Consider the following 23,153-nt stretch of genomic DNA (forward strand, 5'->3'; position numbering starts at 1 on the left):
ATTAGATCACATGGTAAGTAACCGAGGATCCACTTTGTAATGAGCCTGGCACTCAGTTTGACAGTGTGGATTATTAGATCACAGGGTAAGTAACCGCGGATCTTTGTATTTGTTAGCTAACAGCTTTCGCGTAAAGCTACTTTCTGATGTTGACACTCCCACATGCCATCGACCCACAACGTACAGAAGAAGAAATGTCAATGCTTACAGGAAACTTGCATCTCTTTGAAGAAGATTTTCTTCTTAAAGAATTTTCTGGGGACCGTCTGGACTACAAGGTTGAATGCGCCAGGATTGTAGACCTGCCAAGACTCCTGGAGTTCAGCTTTCATAGAAAGACATGAGTGAAGTTTACATCCGTTTGTGTTGCCAACATGGCAAGACGAATACTGGAAAATTCCCCGAGTCGCCCAAGTCGCTACCTTACTGCTGGAAAATTGCCGCCTTGAATTTTGTAGGCAACTCTTAACAGCTTGGCCACTTGCATCGCCTCTTCTTCTCGTAAGAACATGATTGGACCACTTTTTTGTTTTATCATTTTAGAAGGGACTAGACGGCGTTCCTTCATGACGAGAGTGCTCATGACACCAGAAGTTCCTCACTTGGATAATCATATTTCAAAAAGAGGATTGATTGCTATACAGTTCATGGTAAAGCTCGGCTGGGTGTCAGGGTACATCTGAGGCACTTGACTGCGTCATCCAGCAGACATGTGCGTTGGCATTGACGTTGAAACAACGAAAACAGTAAACATCCGTCCACATGCGTCGTCAAGTTATTTGGGCGCAGACCCGTGTTAGCGACTAACGTCTTGTGACGCCAATGAGGCGCAGTGTCGTTTGCGTAAAATTAAACGAAGACCTCAAGGATGTCCACAGAATCCTGCGACTTCCTTAATGGGCAAGCTTTAAGACGTAATATGAATTCGTACACTTTAGTCTGCAGTCATCTTGAATGCAACAATAATAAGAGGTTCCAGGTCGTCCGATACTCTTTTGCGCCATCATGGCTAAGAGTGCCCCTTTACACTCTGTGTCTGGACTGTAATTCTTATTCTTGCGATGCCCACCGTGGCTGATAAGCAGCTTTGGCACTATGCTGCGGGGCATAAGATCATTAGTTCGACTCCCAGTCCCCACTGCTGTATTTAACATGAGGGGAGCATAAAAGGGACACGATCCATGCGGTTCGGCACAATTAAAGAACTGCAGCGTCGCACAACTGCAGTAAAAGCTCGTAAATGCGCACTTCAGTAACCCTAATTTATGAATAATTCGAATTGTTCAATTTGGCCCGCCCAAGTTTCATCGAATACTATGTATAACTGAGCCCGTTAATACGAATACAAGTGGGTTCCACCACAGATAATTCATAATACACCCTAATACGAATTCCTACTACACCCCCCGCGTTGGCGACTGGGAGCCTGGTACACAGAAAAAGTAAAATTGCATCCCCCTCCCGCACTTGAGGCTACGTCGCGTCCGGAACGGACAGACTTCCCTAGAGTGAAGGTAAAATTGGGTAAACCCTAACCAGTGCCGAGGCCCGACAGCAGCTCCGGTTGTCCCTTTCCGTTCTACGTTCGCTCCGAGACAGCCAATCTCGGAGTCTGGAAACCAACCTATCGCCAATGTATACGTTCTGTATCTTTGTCTTGACAGTCCACATCTCGGACATAGCTTTCCCTTTTCAGAGTCGGAATCACCGGTCGTCAATATTCTTTATGGTACGTTTGTTTCCGTGGACATCGTTGGGGTGGTGGAGTCGGACCAAGACATAGTATGCTCGCGGGAAATACCACACCAGAATGCTACACCGCTTTCTAAACACGTGCCTTGCTATTTCCCAATCGTAGTGTACTGCTATTTTTCTTCACTTTCTTTAGTTAGAACCTTCGTTATTTCGAAGTGAGGCAGCCCTCCCTTGCGGTTCGAAGTAACGAGATGTCACTGTATAACTTCCATTTTAACCTATTGTTTCCGCTCAGCAGACGAATACTAACCTTCTATTTTTATTGTGGTATGCAGCCCAATGCGACAGCGTAATTTTTCCCAGTGTCGGAAATATTCCCCAGGTGAGTGTCGTGAAACATTTCTGCTCCTCCTCTTTTGAAAAAACGGCGATGGAATTTTTACTTTATTTCGTTTTCTTGAACAGTGCCTTGAGGGAACGCTGGACAGCTGTGCCACAAATTCTGTAGGTGCCGGACATTATCTTACTAAATTTGTGCGGAGCAGTTTTATTAAGTGAAAGCTGACTTTTTGAAAATGTTGTGTACGCAGGACTATCTGCTGGATGGCTTAGTCAGTTTCTTCAAGGTAAGTCAATATCAGAACTTTCGTCACATCGAAATGCGGGTGCATGCTTTGTCGTGTTCAAACACGACGGATAGATAAAAAGGAAAACGGATGGAAGGGAAGTAACTGACTATATACTTTTTCTCACTGCCCTATCACGTTGCCGAGCGGGGTTAGCGTTCTTCAACGACTGAGATTAGCGGTCGTTGATGAACGCTAGCACCAGTGAACATTGTATAATTAAATTGTAGCATCGCTGCCTTTTGTTCCGTCTGATCACGCAGTTTGAATGCTAGTATAGAGTCACTTCAAAAATTAGTTTTTCTTACCTCCCACATATACCTACGTCGTGTAGCGCGAACCTTACGCGTTTTCGATATTTGTGACTTCTTTTCAACACCCTTCAGGCCAGGAATGAGGCTGGCGGCTTATCCAAGGCCAGTTCTTTTAAACAAAACAAGAATGTGTATTCTCCTCATACCTCCTCTAACGAACCCATGCGTAAGCGTAGTTTCAAGGACACGCAATTGCATTAAGGAACAGTTTTATCGTAAGCATTCGTAGTAGCGTAGCAGACACATGAGGGTACAGCCTTCGCCACCTTTTATGTGCAAAAAGAGCAACCTAAGCGCTCATGTAATGGATCTTGCAGTGCGTGTTTGACGAGTTGCCCCGAATAGCGGATCCCGTCGCAGCACTTTACAACCTCGTGGACTTCTATGGCGTGGTGCTTACTACCCTCGAGCTGCGTAAGTGACATGTTTATTTCATTTCGCTCGAATTGAGTTCGTTTATTTTGCACTCCTGAGAATATAATATTTGTTGGTGGCTATGTATAGGCTACACTTCCTTAAACACTCGTGATTTCGCGTTTTCTGCTGGCGTTCCTCAAGTGGAGAGCGCGAGTGCTTTCGGGATTACTTCTCACGAGTGACATTTTGAAATTCGACTTGATTTTTTGTTCGAACGGTGCAGTTTTTCGGGGCAGGGGAAACACTGCTGCCAATATCAGGCACAATGCACCCTTTTTTATGCTTTTATCAAGAGAATGCATGCTCATACGTTCAATACGATCATAATTTTTTGCCTTGAATAGGGCAATTAGGCCCCGAAACTGCTGAACTCTTGTTTATTTGCATTGAGCAGTAAGTAACATGTCGAAACAGCTAGGGTACCACAGCTGCTACAGGGGTCATAGCGTCCTCAATTACACCAAAGAAGTTAATGTACCTTTAGGCTTTATATTCTTTTAATATGGCGCTGCTATTAGCAGTAGGCTCAAATTAAAACTTGTTTGTTACAGGTGACAGCTGCTATTTTATTGTTGTAGCGGTCATAGCTGCTACTCATCCTTCACGAGAATTATACCGCCTTTTAGTCACCTCTAAGTCTGCAGTTTACCTGGTGTAAATTTTTTGTGGTACCTTCTATTTCTTTATATAAGTCTGTGCACATGCTTCTCTTATATACTGATGTATGCCGTGTGTTTACCTTACTACCTTGTGTGTATCTGATATGGGTTACTTTGTATTGTGTATGATGTTAAGTTATATTAAATTTGTCGACCAGGTGTAATGGCGCTTTCTTTTCGTTCTGATGGCAATCAGTACATCCTTATTTTGTTATCTCGGTCGTGTTAGCTGTTTCTCGGGATTTTGTAAATAACCATAACGCGGCACTAATCTAATGGCATGATCAAGAGCGTTCGGCTGGTTGTATGCCCACCGTATGCATGCAAACCAAGTTCCATGGCTTGTCGGCTGACGAAGTCAGTGGTGCACAAGAAACGCTCGTGCTTCGATATTTTAAAGCACCCACCCATATCCTTTCTTCCGTTATAACTGCAGCAGCCGTTGTTACACCCTGTTCTTATTCAATTTTACATAATCAGGATCTCAAGATATTTCTTATTGCGAGCAAAGAAGAGCAAGTTTTCGTGTCCTAAACGACCTCCGGCTTTTTGTTGTCACCAAGCGTTTATGCTTGACGACAATTTTCGTGTGGGTGGTTTTAGCGCTGAAAAGGGGAACACGAAAGGCGGCACCACAGCACCCGGTCTTCTCTTTTCAAAATAATATTTGGGGGTTTAACGCGTTGAAGCTACACTTGGGCTGGGAGGTGCGTTGTAGCAGAGGGCTCCGAAATCATTTTGGCCTCCTGGGGATCCTTAATGTGCGCCGAGATGTCGACAAACGGGCGCTTTCGGTTTTGTCGCTGCTATCTCCAAAGCAGCCAGTAAGGCCGGGAATCGTACCCGCGTCCTTGGGTTCAACCAGCACAACGCCTTACGCACTGATTTATCATGGCGGGTTCCTGAATACTTTCACTCCCTGGTCTTGTTGGCACTAAAATCACGTCATCAAGTGTCCCCCCCCCCCTCCCCCACGGCCAGCAACTAGTTCTTGAACCTTCATGTGTTCAACCATACCAGTCCCGCGCCGTTCAGATGAACAGTGCGCTTTCCGTTCATGCAGTCAGCGCAATGAACTCAACAATACTTATTTCACGTCGTTCGCCCAGCGGTCAACGTAAGTTCGGTGTCGAGGCTCCTCTGCTACCGCCTAAACTTCTCCCTGGAAGCCTGCCTACAACCGGTGCCCCAAAAAGGTTCCCCCTGCGGCCCACCCGTCTCCCTCTTCTTCCCTTCGTCGTTCGGCATGCGCCAGGCAAGCACATCATTTTCTCTTATGACGCTTCAGTTGTCCTTGATTGATTGATTGATTGATTGAATGAATGTTTATTGAAATGAGCAAATAATTGTTGCTATCGGCCCCGTCGTGTGGAAAGCATCCTTATTGTGGGATACCGCGTCCATGTTGATTTGAGGTTGAGCATGCTGGCAGAGCGATGGGCATTCCGTCCCGAGAATAAAACGGGCAAGTCGTGTGCTGGTAAGCATTTGCAAAAGTTCTATCGTCTTTAGCACAATGTGATGTTCCTTGCTGACGTAATCGGTCTTGTTGATAGGCCGGTGGCATAGAAGTTGATGCGCCGAGAATAAGAGAGGGAAATTTAGAATGAAGGAAGGAAGGAGGTGTGTTCACGAAGAAGGGGAGGCAAAGAAACTAATCATAAAAGCAAGTGCAGAAGATAGGTAAAGTTGCTTATTGAGGGTTAATTTGTTCTTCAGAGGAATTGGTCGTAACTAAGAATGTGATGTGGTAGTACCCTCTTCTTGAAAAAAAGAAAAAAAAAACGTACTGGACAAAGACAGCAGAAGCCTAACTCGTCTGCGGTTTATTCTGCTCTTGGTCTTGGCCAGGCGTCACGCAAGATTGTCTCAAGCGCAGTAAAGTTCACGAGTTGACTTCTTCACGTCCTATCTTCATCAGAGTTACCTTGTGCACGGGATCCCGTAGCGTACAGTGCTATCAGATCACTACAACGGCGAAGCTATAAACAATAGCCCTTGCATAATACAGATGGATGGGAGGAAAGTTTTAACTGGGCGCATCGATTGATAGATTAACTTAGTCGTCTACCGTTACAACGGAATGCCATTCTTCTGCGCAGAAGTTATTACCACGAGCTCTAATGTATTACTGCACAGACAACTTCTAGAAGTGTGAAACGCAGTTTCTTCCAAAGAACAAGAAAAACGTTTTGATTTATCAGCAAAACCTCGCTCATCTTACATTTGTTTCAATGACATGTTATCTGTCCCTTTGCGGCTGTGACTGCTGCTATCGTGGATTCGCACAACTCATACAAAGGAGTGATAGACGCTTTATCTTTCCTAATTAAACAGCAGCCCTTATAAAAAGCTGCCCACAAACGCCTACGGGCAAGAATTAGTGCACTCGAAAGCGGAATAGTAGAAGAACGGCTACAAGCAGATGTTGCTCGTGCGACGACGTTATGCGGGCGAACCGAAGCTTAGTTAAAAATGTTGAAAACAGCGAGAATAAGCGGGACGCGGAGAAACACCCACACACGGCACTAACAACCAAACTTTTATTGCTTGCAGGCAGCTTAAGTATACATCTGCAAAGCAATGGAAAAGGGAAAAAGAAAGCAGGCGTAAAACACAAAATGAACAAAGGCTCTTGTCAAATAAAGCGTTCAGAGTTAAAAACTTGTTAAACACAGTTAAAAACTTCTGTCTTATTTACCCTTTTAATAAACCTTTGGTCGGTGACCGGAAATTTTCAACTATGAACCTTTTACCCGACCAGACGAGATTTCGTCAAACCTCAGATTTTGAAGCGTTCACATTCACCGATAAATTTAAGCTCAGTTATTCATTCGAAAGGTACACGATTTTATTTCCATACAATAACACAGACGGTTTGCTTACACCCTAGTCACCCCTCTGACTGATGCAAAAAGCTTCATAGATTTCCCGTGCGCATTTGTCGGCATATCTTTGAATGATTTGACACTGGTCAAATTCCGGTTCGTACTTACACCGGCGACAGCGTGCAGCTAACCACCGACATTTCCTGTGAGAGAATTTTCATGCGCCTTGCGCCTTACATTTATACATCTTCCAGACTGCCCGACATAGCTTCGTTTGCATGTCAGGGGGATTGCGTAAATGACACGCTGACAGACACCCGCGTGTGTGGGGTACTCTGCGTCACGTTTATTCGCGCTTTTTTTTTACGTTTTTAACATTCACCACACAGCCCATTTTCTTCCCGTTCTACGAAGCTTAGTCTCGACTACATCGTCCGCCTCATAACAAAAATGTAGCTCCGTCATGTACAACCCTAGTTTGAACTTTGACAAATCTTTGCAAGGCATTGGATCGTGATAGGAGGGCACTCTAGCGACAGACAGCCTTAGGGAAAGAATTCCAGTGAAATACTTCTAAGCGTAACTTCCCGTTTTGGAGCGGAGCTGTATGAAACTTTAAATGTAATAAACTTTAAGCTTTAAAGTTTAAATCTTTAATAACTCTAAACGCAAAGGTTTGAATTTTAAACTCTTTACCTACAACTTCAATAGATTTTGGCATGCTGCAAGTCTTGTCTGATGATAGAATACTGCGAGCGAACATATCTATTGTTTTTGGAGCAAAAGCCGGCAGAGACGCAACGTTACGTCATTTCTTTGCATGTGGCTGTAGTGCGTCAACCGTACTCGCCTGGTGTGCTTCGAAAGCGACGCCTTACAGGTAAGGAGCTCTTTCATAACTCCCTGAATTAATATTGTTGCTTTAGACCACATCACGAAACACGTAAGCGGCCGGGACTCTTAAGCTTCAAAATGCATCTTTGCTAATGGCTTTAACACCGCGTAGTGTTTCAAGCTCGCCACAATACTTTTTAATGCCTAATCAGTAAACCTAGAGTAATCATTTACTGTCATGAGAAGGTTGTCTATTTTCTTAAAATACGACGGCGCCGACATTGTTGTTTCTTGTGCAACTGAGCACGTACCTTCACGTTCATACATTTTACATATTTCGTAGTTAATTAATCTGCACTATAGTCACTAAAGACAGAATCTCTAGGTGCCATGCATGGTCCGTATTCACAGAGAAGTTTTGATACAGACTGTAAGAACATCTCATCAAAAAAGTAGTACTGAGGGGGCAAGGGACGAGGTCTGTGAGACGACCTTTATTGTCCGGCTCAGACCGAACGTTCAGAGAGAGAGAGAGAGAGAGAGAGAGAGAGAGAGAGAGAGAGAGAGAGAGAGAGAGAGAGAGAGAGAGAGCGAGAGTCCAACGATGATGATGATTATGATTATACACAGATGGTAATGGCGATGGGGCGGGGATACAAGAGGTTGGGAAGAGTGCTTTTCAGTGCTCATACTGGCCGTGCTGCGTATTTTGAAACGCTTCGCTGCACAGAGCACTCACGTGAAATGTCTGTTGGCTCGATGGAGAACGGTAATTCAACGTGGTCATTGACTGCTCCCGAAGCCTAAAACATACCAAATCACAATTATTAACAAAAACGACACGTAGATTCGAGTTTAGAAAAAAAATCAACCTTAGAAAAAAATAGAGAGATAGACTAAGAAAAAAACTAAGAAATAGACCTGCTGGGACTAGAACCGAAGTCGTCAGCGCCAATACTCAGTGCTCTACGTCAAGGCCACACAGCCAGAACGGTTGGTTCGTTTTAGCAGGCGCTCGAAAGAACAGCGCGCGCAGTGACATCTCACACGTCACGTGGGTGCTCTGTGCAGCGAAGCTTTTGGAAAGACGCACCGTTGCTAGTGACGACATCGCTTGCATTGCGTACCACATTAATAGAACGCCACCAATGCTCACAGCATTTGCAAAGCTGTCAGAAAGGTTGTGAATTGCGTCGCAGAACACAAGGTTAGGGTAGAAACCCAATTCTAGGTAAATAAAACGAACTGCCTGTTTCCCCATGCTCCAAGGTTTATTTTTCACTCGTTCTTTTCAGACGGAAACACTAAAGCAAGTCTTCAATGCACTTACGGTAAGAAAACCTGTTTTGTCATTCGGAATAAATTTCGCTTACGCTATTAATAATAGCACTACTTCCCGCGGTTCCCTCGTTATGAATTGATGTGATTTGTTGAGGTTCAAGGCCTTGCACTTTGTTTGCCGATTTTCACGAACCACAAATGAATCCAGGAACTACTACCATTGATGAACGCGCCAGTTAGAATAACAAAGCCTTGAGGAGTATTCTTAACACAACTTGGCCATTCAATGTTTGCATTGATCTTGTATTGAATATTACCACAACGTGGGGTTCCAGTGTTCAGCAAGTGACCATCACTCTTTTTCATATCAAACGGGAATGCCAGATTTCTGCGTTATGGTACGAAGATGCACTTTTGTTGTTCTTGCTGGTTCCACGTTCGTAGCTATGTGAGGCTGTTATAGGCATATTAAGAGGTTCGCAGGTTAAGCATTGTGCAATGCTGTAAGAATAAGGATGCATAACCCCACTTTTCATTGTTCGAATTGCAGGTTTATAGTAAGCCATGTTTTATGCTGATGATAAAAAAGACATTGGTGAAGCATCCGCCATTTTGCAAACGGTTGACAAAAAGGCGTAGCGGTGGCGCAAGGTAAACAAAATTGCGGATTTGGGAATAGAAGTGTTGCTTGTTTCAAGTAAGCTCGAATTGAAAAGGGAATTTTCTATGGGTGTGATCCGTTCTCCAAGTGCACCCTAAGTCGCTTCTTTTTAAGCCTAAGTTACTTGCTTTGAAATACTTTCGTATGTGTCTTATGCTATTGACAACCTGGCTTATAAAGTGGCCTACATTTTTGTTTCAAATTGTGAAAATATGAGGTGGTCAACTTCTATCTAGCGTAGCCTTATGAAGTTATACCGTAAACGTATTATTTAGAGGGAAATTGTGAGTGGTCGTCTTTTCTGAAGCGCATGTTTTGAGTGTGCTGAACCGGAAAATGCCAACGTATTAAATGCAAGGGAAGTGACCACCCTCACAACACCGTCGTTCTCGAAACTAACGCTTTTAAAACAGCCGCAACGTAGGAGACAACTGGTTCAGAACGAGCAGACCAAATGCTCCTTCGATTTGTCGTTTCAGACCGCCTAGAACTGTTTCAGTGCAGATGCGTATTTTTTTGCGTATAGAACTTTAATACCGAGAGCAGTCCTGGACTGCCCGCGCGTTGCTCGAAATTATTTTGGGCGGCAAAATAAAAGACCACAGCCTATCAGGAACGCCCTGCTGCGCGGCAGCTCTTGGCTGTTACGACACGTGATGACCGGTGGTCCACTCTCCAACCCAGTGCGCCCTGGTGGGAACTCCGGACTCCCTGCGGCGACCGTTGGCCATGTCTCTAGCCTGCCCGCTTGTGGAGTTGCTTCGGGTGGCGCTGGGGCGCTTCGCCGACGTCGAGATGCGGCCGCTGTTCGCCAGTCAGGTCCGTGGTTCAGTGGAACAACTGGCAACACTTCTATGGCACCTGGCTGGATGTCATCTTTCTGGTAAGCCGTGCTATTGGATATTGACGAAAAACTTAAATCAGCTTAATAAGAAATTAGAAGAAGGATGACCGAGGAAACGAATAGGGATAGGATACGGCCATCTTATATTAGAGAAAAAAGTTGTGTGGGAGACGTCTTAAATGAAATGTACTTGGACGGGGCTGGTAACACGAAAAATTGGGAACTTGTGGATCACCAGTGTAAAAGAGCGGCTATCGAGAGACTAGACTAAGTAGTGGGGACCCTAACGGGGTGGGTGAAATTAGATTATTTGGAGGCTAGGAATGAATTAAAGCATGGCAAAACAAGAAAAGTTGGAGAAAAAAGAAGCAGATGAAAAGAAAAGTTTTTATTACATTTTTGCACGAGGGAATTCGTAGTCTTCACATTCTAGAGGGCCTCTGGTGACTTCTTCAAGCCGTTGGCTCATGTGCGCCGCCAGTGGCCTTTGCTCTTCGCTGGTGCTTTTTCCGGCCAGCCATACTTTGTGGCGTGCGTTTGTAGTGTTGTGTATAACTGTGCAGTTCCACAGGACGTGGTCGTATTCTAATACGACGTTACATGGGGAGCAAGTTGGCGGGGGAGCGTCAAGAAGGAACATGTAGATTTCTTCGTCCTGTCGTGGACACAAACAAGAAAATGATGACGATATTGTTCAGGAAAGCTGTTGAGGGGGAGGGGGAAATGCTGCAACGAGTTCAAAAAAATTCACTTTTTATTAGACGACAGCCGGTTATGTTCATATATATGGGGGGGGGGGGGGTATTATGATGATACAAATTTATTTGGTGCCAGAAGGGCTGCTGGAGTAGTATATAATTACTCGTCGGGTTCTTTCGCCCGATGTTCATGATTGCCGTAAACCACAGTTATATAAATGTAATCGAAGGTGGAATAATATCTTTGCTAAAAAGAAATATTTTGATTTGAGCAGCGGCCCCCTAGAGATCGTAAATGTGGCCTCTGATATGTCATAAAGAGGTTCTGAGTTCCTTAAAAAGACACTAAAGCAAATGAGCAAGTTGGCCTATATATCGAAATGATACAGTGTCGTGAATAGAAACATACCACTGACGGCAACAGCTGTTTCTTTGTGCTAAAAATGGCAGAAAATGCCAAATGTGTGCAAACACGTGTGGCCGCCCCATACAGTCCAGAAATACGATTTGGGCTTCAGAAACAGTGAATGAGGAGAAGAGACTGGTGGAGCGTGCGAAAGTGGTCTTCTGCAACAGGTGGTAGGGCGTGTACATGTGAAATAGATGTGTGCGGCAATTTCTGCTGAGCGCATGATTGTCGCGATTGCGATAGCAAATGCCAGCCAATTTTGGACCAGAGCGTTGTGATAGGGGAGCATGGCAACCAAATCATGCGAGAAATCTTAGAGGCCACGGAAATTAACAGGTTAGGTGACCAATGCGTAAGCACCCCTTCTATTGCCCTCACAGACAAAGAGTGTAGATTCTTGGCGCAGTAAATCCCCCTCTGTTAATCTTTGTTCAGTTTCCAAACTGCTCTTGCTATTTTAAAAATGGATTGTGCGTTGTGTTGATTGTACATCTTGCCCCGTAAGTAGATTAACGTGTAAAGAAATGTCAAGTCAGTATGATGCGACGCTCACGCCCTCTCAAATGTTCACGTGTTAATTTAGTGTTTCCTTCTTTTTTCCTTTTGTTGTTTTTTGCCAATGTGTGTATAAAAACCATTGGCATAAGCAATAAAACTCAGTTGTTAGTCAGCGCTGTGTTTGTGCCCTCTTCTCTTTGTCTCGCGTTGTTAGCGCTGTTACTAAAAGCACATGCGTTTTAAAACATTGGTATGATGTTCAGAAGTGTTCTGAAAAGCGGTGAAATGTTCGATGTGGTCGAACAAGTAGCGCCGGGAGATTTATGGTGATGAACGCGATAGTTATTGCCTCCTATTACGGCCGGTGTATATTGATATACGATAACTAGCTGGGATATAAGACGTAACTAAAGCAATCGGCTACGCAACCTGTCCAGCCGCCACCGAACGCGCCTGAAATAACCCGGTATATTTAATGCTACAGTATTACTTTACTCAGTAGAGAAAAAAAACAGCGTCTTCACCGCGAAACAGCAGGAGCTATATGCGACGGCGCAAAGAAATAAAATTAAAGTAATTAAGTTAGAAAAAAAGTTGGAAATATTTGTGTCTGGATGAGTATCGAACCTTGCGCTTCCGGTATGCGACACGAGCACGCGTCGTCAACGCAAGTACACGGCTTCGTGGCTCTAGCTGAATTACGGCGGAGGTAATAAGTGCGCTTGACCCTTAGACTTAGAAACTCTTACTAGAGACGTGTGCTGAGGCCTACGTGAGTAATTTATGCGTGATATTTACAGAAACATCAATTGAATTCGAGAATAAAAGTACATTCCTCCTAAATGCAGTGTTTGCTTGTTGATGCGAACGCGGATACGTGCCGGCCTGACCTCAGTGGCCCTATCAATGGTATCTGCTGGAAATTGCGGTCTGACTGCCTTTTCGAGCTGTTTAACTCAACTTCTATTCTCCTTTTCGAGCTGTTTTACGTGAACCAGTTATGAACCAACGTCTCTAAACACCCGTCTGCTGTAGTGAAATGTGCACCTGCTCCCTCGAGAAATCTCACTGAGCTTTCTGCCGAATATATTCTGGGGTTAAGTTGTGCAGGAAGGCTGAAAAAGAATGCACCTATTTACGGTTTTTTTTTCTCTGGCGAACGAATTCCAGCTCTTATTTGCATTCCTTGGGGTTTTGACAGGTCACTCTTCTGGCTAAGGGGGGTTACTCGTCCCTACGCCCCTAATAATCCGAGGAAAAACACACGTCCCGGTCTAAAAATATTTTAAACTCGACAAAAGCTATGTACTCTTAAAGGTTTAATGCCTATATACATGGGCTTTCAGTGTGTTCCTGGTTGTGTATGCGTATGTGGATGTTTATGTTTATGTGTATATGTATGTGGATGTGTGTGATCTGAAAGCTTAACCTGGAACGTTTTCCTTATTCTGTCTTAGGAACTACCACGCAGATATCACCAAGCACCGAGGGTGATGTCTCTAGTACTTTGAACATCTCAAGTTCCTCGACGCCAGGAGACTTAATTTCAACGAGCGTCAGCCGCACAACCACGCTCACATCGCCGAGGTTGACTTTTGAATCTGGAGGTACTACAGATCGGGATGTGGCTACAAATGTTTCCCTCATCGTTACGACTTCAGCCATCCCAGTGTCGTCAATGCGGGATCCCACCATAGCCACAGTTACGCAGATTCCTACGGTATTGAGCAGTACGCCGTCGTCTACGACAGTGAGCACGAGCTTCCCGATTTCAGTGCCCACAAGCTTGCAGACAGCATCTCTGACAACGTCAAGGTCCCAAGGTACGCGCAGCAGTTCAGTAAGCAGTTCAGCGACATCTGAGCGCACGACTGGTAGAGATACGCCTTTTACAAGTACGGGTGTTGAGAGTGCTCCCACGGGGTTGACTCCGCCCATTTCCGGGACCACCACTAACCTGGTTACCCTGGCGTCGACTCCAGTGTTCACCACTGGTTTGTATACCAGCGAAATACCACCTGGTGCGTTATCTAGTTCGACTGTGAACGTAACCGGACCACCTACTTTGATGACCCCCAGTGAACGTGTACCCACCTCGAACGTTCCAAGCACGCCGAATACCGGAAACGCGTCTCTAGTTACAACTACGCCTCCTGCAGATTCAGCATTGCCGTCAGCGCCATTGTCAACATCACCCCCTTCGCTACCTCCAACGACACCACTGATTTCATCATCAGCGTCATCAACCCCATCACAAACGTCATCAGTGACATCATCTGCGACAACATCAGCGACGTCGTCGTATTTCCCATCAACTTCATTGCAAGTGTCTACTGTGAGCACAGTTACAACTACTCTGTCTACCTCTGGAACAACGTTGTCGTCCCCACTACCGTCAACAACACCCTCCTCACTTCCTACAACGTCATTAGTCACTTCACCAACAACATCATCAAACCCGCCACAAACGCCATCAGTGACGTCATCCCCGACAACACCTGAAACACCATCATATTTACCATCAACCTTATTACAAGTGTCAACTGTGAGTGATATTACAACTACGGCTTCTTCTGGCCCGACGTTATCGTCGCCACTACCATCAATATCACTTCCCTCGCTTCCCCCAACGTCTTCACCGACGTCATCAGGAACGTCAGTCTCATCACAAACGTCGTCAGTTCGATCCCTCCCAACTGAACCAGAAACATCGTCGCCATATTTGTCATCAACATCTTTACGAGTGTCTACTACATCATCAATGAGTTCAAGTTCTACCACGAATGGAGAAATTGATGTGTCAGTGGATGGTGCCATATCCACAGCGTCTGCAACTATCTCTGCGCCGACAGGCAGCAGTACTGTTAGTAGACCACCAGGCGATGAACAAAGTAGCACGGTAACTAGCAGAACATCAACACAATCGTCTGACCTGTCTACATCTGCACGGACTAACTCTGCTTCATCATCAAGCACAGGAAGCGCCGATACGGGAGCACAAAATGGCGGCGATGATTCAAACGTGGCAAGTGCACAACCAACTTCACCAGCGCAGACGATGTTGACAAATGCGACAAGTGCGACAGATAGCACGAATTCCACAAGAGTAGTGACACCCGTGGTTACGGTGAGCAGTGTTAGCAGTACACGGGTTCCGATTACGCCTTCATCTCAGCCTGAGATTCAAACAGGGACACCTGACAGCATCGCTACGGCCATACTTACAAGCAGCAGCCTATCATCAACAGCCTCAAACTTTCTGTCAACGCCATCTTCTTCGGCCGTCACTACACCAACGGTGGTCACTCGTTCGACGTTCGATTCATCTGCCGAGGGCGCTGTAACATCTTCCCTGCAAAGCAGCACGGGAAACAGCGTTGTTACTGGCACAACTTCCAGCCCTTCTGGCATACAAAGAACAACGGCCGCGACCTCGGCAACGACCCCGAATAATGGGAGCTCTAACGCCATCACCGCCAGCCCCAGTCCCCAGCCCCCGACATCTTCGACTGGCAGTTCTGAACCACCTGGAACCATTCGAACCTTAAGTGTGTCGGCAAGCCCTCCATCTGTTCCGGGGTCTTTCCCGACTGGCACCGGCATGTCGGTGACTGGAACAATGTCGACTCCCACTACTGCCAGGGAGCCTTTAACTAGTGTTTTCTCAAAGCAAACTTCCACTACGTCTCCAGCTCCGCGGACCACGATCTCTACAACTTCATCTTCGGTCAGACCAACGACAACCACGTCTGATCCGTGCGTTGACATCACGCTTCCGAATCTCTTCGGCCTTGATGAGGTAAGGGCGGTGAAACAACGATGAATGTCCCCTTTACGTTAGCTATGAGTTGTTTCCATGAATACCAAGAGAGAGAGAGAGAGAGAGAGAGAGAGAGAGAGAGAGAGAGAGAGAGAGAGAGAAATAGAGAGGACAGAAATGAGGTCACAGTGCCGGGAATCGCATGTTAAAATCATGTTCTAACTGATGAAACCGCTTACTTTGATACTAGATGAGCCTACCACGGGCTAGCTGTTTCATGCACGTTCTTATCGCTTATATTTTGACGTCACCAACTCGTTTTCCGGCAATGTACTTTGGTTAAAAGTTAGATCTGCATCACAAAGTGGAAGTTTTTGGTCAATGGGGTGAAGATTATTTTCACGAAGGGCCGCATTCATTCAGACCTGTGGAGAAATATATAGTGTAGGGTAGCTATGCCAGAGCCAAATGCATCCATCATTGCCCTTTTGATAAAAAGTACTTGTTTCGTTGCATTTATAGTTATATAAAATTACGGCACGGGTACAGTTACAGTATGGGTACAGCTAGACCTCCAAACTGTTAACGACAACAAAAAGTCATTGCTGTCCATGTTGCTATCTCAAAAAGATGAAGTGGCGAAATCCGATGGGGGCCCGAAACATACCGAACTGCTGTAGGATATCATTATAGACGTGAGATCCAAATATAAACGAACAAGTACGGAGGAATTTGGCGTGAGTTGTTGGAAAGAGGCTACAGACATTCATAGGGGCAGCGCAAAACTGAACGACCAGTGCCGCTATACTTATTTTATTTATTTACAAATACCGATGGCCAGAGGACAGAGCAAGAAGTACACGAAATTACGGTTATCATAATGCAACATTTTTATACAACAGCAACGAAAGAAGAAAAAAAAAACGGAAAGCGGAACATTCAAATTCAACGACGGGAAAGGTTGGGGAGAGAAACAAGGAACAGTTGTAGTAGTTAAAAAACAATTTCAATTTTCTGCGTGAATGAGCTCAGTAGAGTGTAAACTGCTAGCAGGCAAACTGTTACACTCCTCTATGGTATGAGGAAAAAAAATTAGCAAGTTAGTACAAGAAAAATACGGGGTTAGAGAGAGTGCGTGTGAATGCCGTGTCTGACGTGTTACTGTCGTGAGGTAATTTGAGGTTCAGAACAAGCTTGCGGTTTAGAAGCAGATAAAAAAATTTTAGGCCGGAAATCTGCCTCGTTACTGCAAAATTGGATACCATTAGGCAGCATAATGTTAGTTTTTATTTATTTATTTATTTATTTACAGATACTGCAGGCCCTTCTCGGGCCCATGCAGGAGTGAAGACAAAGAAATACATCGGCAGAAATTCAACATACAACTCGACAATACATAGTGACAGAACTGCCGGGATTATAGAGAAAATAAATGAAATGAACTGCCCTTGTGGTATTTTGTTCAAGGACCCCAGACAGCGCGTATTTATTCTAATTTCGGGAGTATCACGGATCGATAAGCTAAGTGCTTAGTTTTTGTGGGAGCATCCTTAAGCTTGTGCCTTAGCATGCATAATCTGAGGAAAGCTGCGGAGGAAACGTCAGGTTATGTTTCTGTGATGTTTTTTGGAACCGACCACTCCTAGCTGCACGAACACTCTCAGCGAGCGGCGGGTTAACAGGGTGATTCATCAGCCCGACGCCTCCGAATTTCTTTTGCATGGTGACACCATGTACGTGCCGGTGTCGCAGCAGCCAGTTTAGCGCACGCTTTCCAAGCAAGCGGTGCATTGAACGCGAGTTTCGTCATCCAAATACCACCGAAGTGTTTCGAAAACCTCGCTTTGGCGTGTTAGGAGCGCATTCGCACGCAGCGATTAAGCTCGATTGGCTCCATGCGTGGCCAACAGCGCGGCTCTCTTCGGCGATTACAAAGCCCTCTTCCCATGGAACGGGAAATGGAGCAGTAACGGCCTCGACAGCCACGTTTCGTTCTTATGAATTAACTGAGCCATTAAACGCGGGTCGGACTCGATGCCCAGAGATGCGGCTTCCAGTAGTCAGCGGCTGATTTTCGGCCCTCGCTTGCTCCCGTGCATGAGCATATATCCTTGTGGAAGAAGTTCGTGAGCGTTGTAAGCTTAGCCTCGGTGCCTTTGGAGACCACCGCTTAATAGTGTTGCTAACAGCTTGGGGGTCCTTGTAAAAATAGTGCGGTTGATTCCTATGTCATAGGAATAGGTAAAACACGAAAGTGAAACGTGCAACGAAATCTGCAGCTGAGCATGATTTGCGGGTCGGCGGCTGTCTTGTGGGTGTGCTTGGCGAGTGACGTCCTGCTGGCGGGTCGCTTCGACAAATGTGTACTGGCGTCATTTCCGTGACGGATATGACGTCAGTGAAATCTTGGTGTATCCCAGCCTAAAACAATTTCGTGTTAAAATATAAAACCCGAAAACGAACAACCGGAAGTATAACATACTCTTTAGTACTAAAGGTTGCTTCCCCGCAAGAAGACCCTGTGTACACGGGTGCACCCTTTACAGGCCGCTTGCTTCGTTGTACTGGCGTCATTTTCGTGACGAATGTGACATCACTCAAATCTTTGTGTATTCAGGGATAAAACACTTTCGCGTGAATATAAGTGGAATACAAATACCCCACGGTTACACGCATGAGGCGGGTTGAGCTTCTTAAAATAAATGATACGAAGTAAAAAAATACTGCGAGAAAGGGACGGTAGATTTATCATTTTAAGAACAACGATGGCGTTCAGCCGATATTGTGTTTCTGTCTCAAACTCTGAATTGCGACGTTTCTTTCTCTGCTTGCTTCATTCTCTAGTGTCTCGGAAGCAGCCTTGATGTGTGCGATGCAGACAACGTGAGTTGCGGTATGCTTTTTCTTCATCCCTGATAACCCCATTGTACTGTACCTGTGTTAACGTAGTCTCAAAATTGTAGTAAAGATTGGCTTCTCTCGGTGAGTAATACTTTATCTCTGTATATTTCTGTGCAGGGTGCGTACGAGACGGCTTCGAGATTAGTTCGGGTAAGTTTTGCAGCGTTATTGTGTTCTGTCGAGAAAGCTTCTTATACATGGTAACCCTGCAATGCCCAAAGGAACGTTCCATAACAGCGCAATGATATATTTATTATAAATGAGTACATATAATGAGCCACATGCCCTTATTTAGCGCTATTTTAAAGGGACCCTGCAACACTTTCGATAAACGATTTCATTCTTTCCTTCGCGTCTGGAAGCACTGCGAAAGCTACAGTTATCGCCAGCCCGGAGCGCCACTACGTGACTTGCTCGTCGGCCCAGATATGCCGTCCATTTCTGCTTTTTTGTGGCTTTATTTTTAAGTTACCATCTAAAAGCGTTCATTTCTGTAACTGAAGAAAAATCGGCCAAGAGCCGCTACATGGCCTTAATGACGTAATTGGAGCCGTCGAAGAACGTCAAAACCGGGAAAGGGAGAAAAACCTTCTGAGCGAGTATCTAAGTTAACTGATGAGCATAGAGCAGTAATTTTTGGCTGAGGTACTTTGTGACCCCCTAATCTAAGTATAGAGCCTGCTCGACGTTCCACACAGCAGGACTTGCGTAGAAGCAGAAGCAGGGTCTGTTGGGTGACTACAATCTGCAAGCATTTAAGATTTCAAAAAAAGTTGAAAAAAGGGCTGCAGGGTCTCTGTAACTTTGTGAAGTATTGGCATAGTTGCTCCAGCAGCGCTAGAAGCTGCAATTTATTTTTTAAGTGCACGTGCCATCAGCAAACACAGAGTTCAGAAATATGTAACGCAAACACACTTTTATCTTTAATAATGTCACCCCAGAGACTATTCAACTGGTGTTCAGACGATTATTTCGATGTAACCTCCGCTTCTGCCCTCTGTCGTTCTTCGAGCCTTTGCGGATTCAAGAGAAACGCACTGGAAGCATTTTTGTTCTGTAGAAAATGAATACATCGGCAGCTGTCAAGTTTCAAGCTTGTAACTTTTCGTCTGCGGGAAGCGTTTCGTCTTTTCGTCTGATTAGGCGCGGCGTATGTGATAAGTTCAAAATAAAATATCAGATGTTGCAGCAGTGATTTGAAAGAAAACGACAGGATTACATTAGCGTTCACACAACATTTAAGTGAGAAATTACCCTCTAACTTCAATTTGTGCACCATCACTGAGTACTATACATCCACCAGAATCTGTGTAGCCCTAATACAAAGGGCGCTTATCGACGGGTGATGCGACTCTTTTTTCAGTGCACAATCCGGGTGTTTAGTCAGTCGCTCAGCCTCGAGTGCACAATTGCCGAAGTTAAAGGACTCATCATCGCAGCCTTCAGCAGGTTCAACTCGCCAGGTAAGGGGGGGCAGGATTATTTTTAAAACATTTCCCTCACAGATATCTTTGCCAACGGAAGAGACTTTCGCCAGGCTTATCACGAGAGCGCGCGTACGGTACGGTACAGTGTTGTTGGTTTGCGCCAAGGGGACCTTGTTGCTAAGCCTGATGTCACAGGTTGACTGCCACCCCGATTTAGGGTACCAGTAAAATTATAAAGAGCAAAAGAAAAATAAATTTACCTCCTCAGTTAGCTAAAGGGATGAAAAGTGCAAGTTTAAGCAGTCGCGGAGTACTCCCCGCGGTCAGTTACCTTTAGTCTCTTGTAGCAAAACAGGTTTATATGATATGACTAGTACAACGTTATTTCTAGGAATCGTAGTTTGCTTTCAGGTATCTTTAAGCTAAAGGAATGAGGACACACAGGCTAGCAGAGAGCAGTAGTCGGAGCTAGACGAATGAAACCGCCAAACCATGTGAAGTATCACCGGCGAGGTGGCGTGGGCAGCGGTGACCGGAATGTTACCTTCTGTCTCGCTCTTATGCTGTTTAACGTACACTGGGTGAATTTGGCTCGTTTAGTGAGACCAATAACACCCCCCGAAAGCAGTTATTACTAGTCCCGCTTGTTACGGGCGCACACTGTGATGTTTGAAGTCTATTTTTTTTAAATGGAATGGTCCCCACGCGAGCTGAAATAGGCAAAAAACGCGGCGCCAAGAAAACTGACCGGGATTGCCAGGATATGCTTCGTTAAAAAAAATTACTTTCACTTGTTGCTTCGTGGGTGAGAAAGAATCGAGGATTAACTCTTGTTTCCGGTAAATAGGTAAAGTAGGATTCAATCTGATGGTTATATGTAGATAAACGCGCGAGCACGTGCGCCCTAATTCTGCTCCTTACCAGCTGAATGACGCGTGGTTGTCTTGCATGCGTACAGAGGTTATCTTTCCGCGGCTCGAAAGGGACAGCAGAGTGTCATCGTACCGCCTCCTTATTCCTCATTGCATCTCATTAGGAAAGAGCGATTGCACCGACACTCCTAGTTCCCATTTTCACATTACTGATGATTATGAATACTAGCCACTCTCTATGACGAAGAACGAGGTATTGATGCCATGATCGGCATCTTTCGCTTATCACCAATTATGATCAATTGAATATGAATTATGGCGCACGGACAAATTTTTTGTTTCATATAAGAGAGATAGATGTCACATGCATGGTATAGAAATCCCATCGGACGGCATGTTTCCCTAACGTTACGCCCGCAAGCATGTTTAGCAATGGCATCAAAGAAGAAATACCAAGCAGAAAAGCGCTTTCCGATAGAAAAAAAAAATGACGCGAAAACAACTCGTTCATTGATAGCTGACCCATAAAGCCGACTAAGCACAATACAACCTGGGCTATCATTTATCTGCCTTTATAGAGAACGTAAGAAGAGTGATTTTTAAGGCGAAAACCTTAAATCTTTATGTTTCAGGCACGTGCTTTGGGAGGTACTGATAATAGGTGGCCCAGAAAAGTTGAATTTGCTCGAGCCGGTGAGCGCGAGGCCGGGATCTGGTGCCAGTAAAAGGAAACAGTGGTGCGGGAGTGCCGGAGGAAGGCTCTGAGAGAGGGTTGAGCGGCGCGCGCCAGGAAATTGCGATGGGTAGCGAGCAGAGCGAGCTTCGGAAGGTACTGTCCTAATCAGGAGGCTGGACAACTGGTGGAGGGCGCGTCCACAAAGTTCGACGGAAAGTTCAACAGCAGGTCAACTTTCAACAGAAGGTCCAACAAGGCTTTCGCCTTCCCTTTCTTGCAAAGTTGTAAGCGTCCCCCGAAATTATTGAGGCGGGGCTGTTTAACGCTAGCCCCTGTACACATCTCCCGGGTTTGTCCACAGGTAGGGTACCCGAGCCGGGAAACGCGGGGAACAAAACGAGTCCGTGAACAGAAAACCGAAAAAAGGCTGATACACGGCCTGTGAATGAGGGAAAGAGTGTTGCGTCGGACGCGACACAGCCAATCCCACTTGCAATCACGCGAAGACATCCGTCAGAGAAGACTCAGGACGTGCATGTAGCACGTAAAAAAATGTGTATAGCTGTATACGAGCACGCGAGTCAATTTTGTATGGAATTATGTACGTTAATGTATACTTTCATAGTGTGTGACCCGATGAAACCTACACAGTCTAGATGAGCAATCTGCCACCAAACGAATGATTCTACGATCTTTTTTTCTTCTTTTTCTGAGAGCATAGGCGTTAAACGTAAAGCACGCCACGATGCCTTTGTTGGTTGCTCACGGCTTTTAGATGCAGAGCATCTCATTCATTCGCCTTCTCCCTCCGGCGTCGTCGTCGGCATTGTCCGCCCCTCCCCCATTCTCCTCGCCGCGCCAGCTGCGCTCTCCGCCGCTCACCCCCTTTCCTCTCCGATAGTACAGTGTACTCCGATAGCGAACACTCTCTCGCGAGGGGCATTGGATTGGATTCGATTGAATTGGATTGGATTGGATTTGGATTGGATAGGACTAAAGTGGATTATGTTGGATTGTGTTGTGGCATAGCCGCGGCACGTTGCGTCATAGCCGCGGCAGACGCACTGGGGCCGGCGCATGTGCAGTACTCTCTCTTCCGCGGTTTCCTCTCCTTCGGGCGCGCTGCGCATATAACCGGTGTGCCGTTCTCCGGCGAAGCAACATCCACGCTTGGCTCAAACACCTGGAGTCCACGCCGCGTTACAAGTACACCAACGTCGTCATCGACTGGGACCGGCTTACGCAGCCCCTCAACGTTATGCGCGCTATAAAACGCGGTCCCTTCGCCGCTGCGCCTATGCGTCGCATCTACACAGGGGTTCCCGCGAGGGGAGGTGGGAGTTTTTTCATAGTTCCTCACCCCGGCTTCGGGCGATCAACGGAGCGAACATCCGGACCAAGGGAGTTGCGCAGAGCAATAATTGGCAGAGTCGTTTTCAGTCACACCTAAAAGCTCGTAGTGCAGGCTCTCTGTTTTATAGCTGACGTCTCGGCTTGCAGACTTTGCAGGGGTACCTTGTATGCCGGCGGGCGTAAAATGGGACGGTACGTGCTTTTATTGTTAACATCGCACTCCACTCAGTCCCTCCTGAATTCCTTCCCGGTGGAGGGAAAGTACCCCCGAGTCACCCACCCTCTTTGTTCTTTCTCCCTCCGCGAGCTTGCTTAAGCTGCAGGGTCGGATGCCACATTTCGGATTCGCCGATCAGCACACGCCAGTCGTATGGACACCCACCGCCTATTTCCCTCATCT

At 45.8% G+C, this 23,153-nt stretch overlaps 2 protein-coding genes across 3 annotated transcripts in view; both read left to right on the forward strand.

Annotated features, from left to right (window-relative positions):
* On the forward strand, window positions 1-9,803 carry LOC144139729 (uncharacterized). The gene is made up of 7 exons (XM_077672012.1): window positions 1-85; window positions 2,031-2,077; window positions 2,161-2,199; window positions 2,286-2,321; window positions 2,953-3,049; window positions 4,821-4,966; window positions 9,795-9,803. The coding sequence occupies exons 1-7, from the start codon at window positions 40-42 to the stop codon at window positions 9,801-9,803; spliced, it is 420 nt and encodes a 139-aa protein (XP_077528138.1). The 5' UTR covers window positions 1-39.
* The window catches only part of LOC144138403 (uncharacterized), a 21,944-nt gene continuing 6,166 nt past the window's right edge, over window positions 7,376-23,153 (forward strand). Inside the window, exons 1-7 of one of the 2 annotated variants that reach the window (XR_013315875.1) lie at window positions 7,376-7,419; window positions 8,669-8,704; window positions 10,000-10,198; window positions 13,222-15,563; window positions 18,369-18,417; window positions 18,543-18,575; window positions 19,789-19,888. Coding sequence is in view for 1 of the 2 variants with exons in the window: in XM_077670669.1 (XP_077526795.1) it covers window positions 10,045-10,198; window positions 13,222-15,563; window positions 18,369-18,407; window positions 18,543-18,575; window positions 19,789-19,888 (2,668 nt within the window). In the remaining variant the exon portion in view is untranslated. The remainder of the gene's footprint in view (window positions 7,420-8,668; window positions 8,705-9,999; window positions 10,199-13,221; window positions 15,564-18,368; window positions 18,418-18,542; window positions 18,576-19,788; window positions 19,889-23,153) is intronic. The other variant, XM_077670669.1, reaches the window with a different exon arrangement.

This window comes from Haemaphysalis longicornis, unplaced genomic scaffold (genome assembly GCF_048455015.1).
Source record: "Haemaphysalis longicornis isolate Haplotype H1 unplaced genomic scaffold, Haemaphysalis longicornis Haplotype H1 scaffold_5, whole genome shotgun sequence".
NCBI lineage: Eukaryota > Metazoa > Arthropoda > Arachnida > Ixodida > Ixodidae > Haemaphysalis > Haemaphysalis longicornis.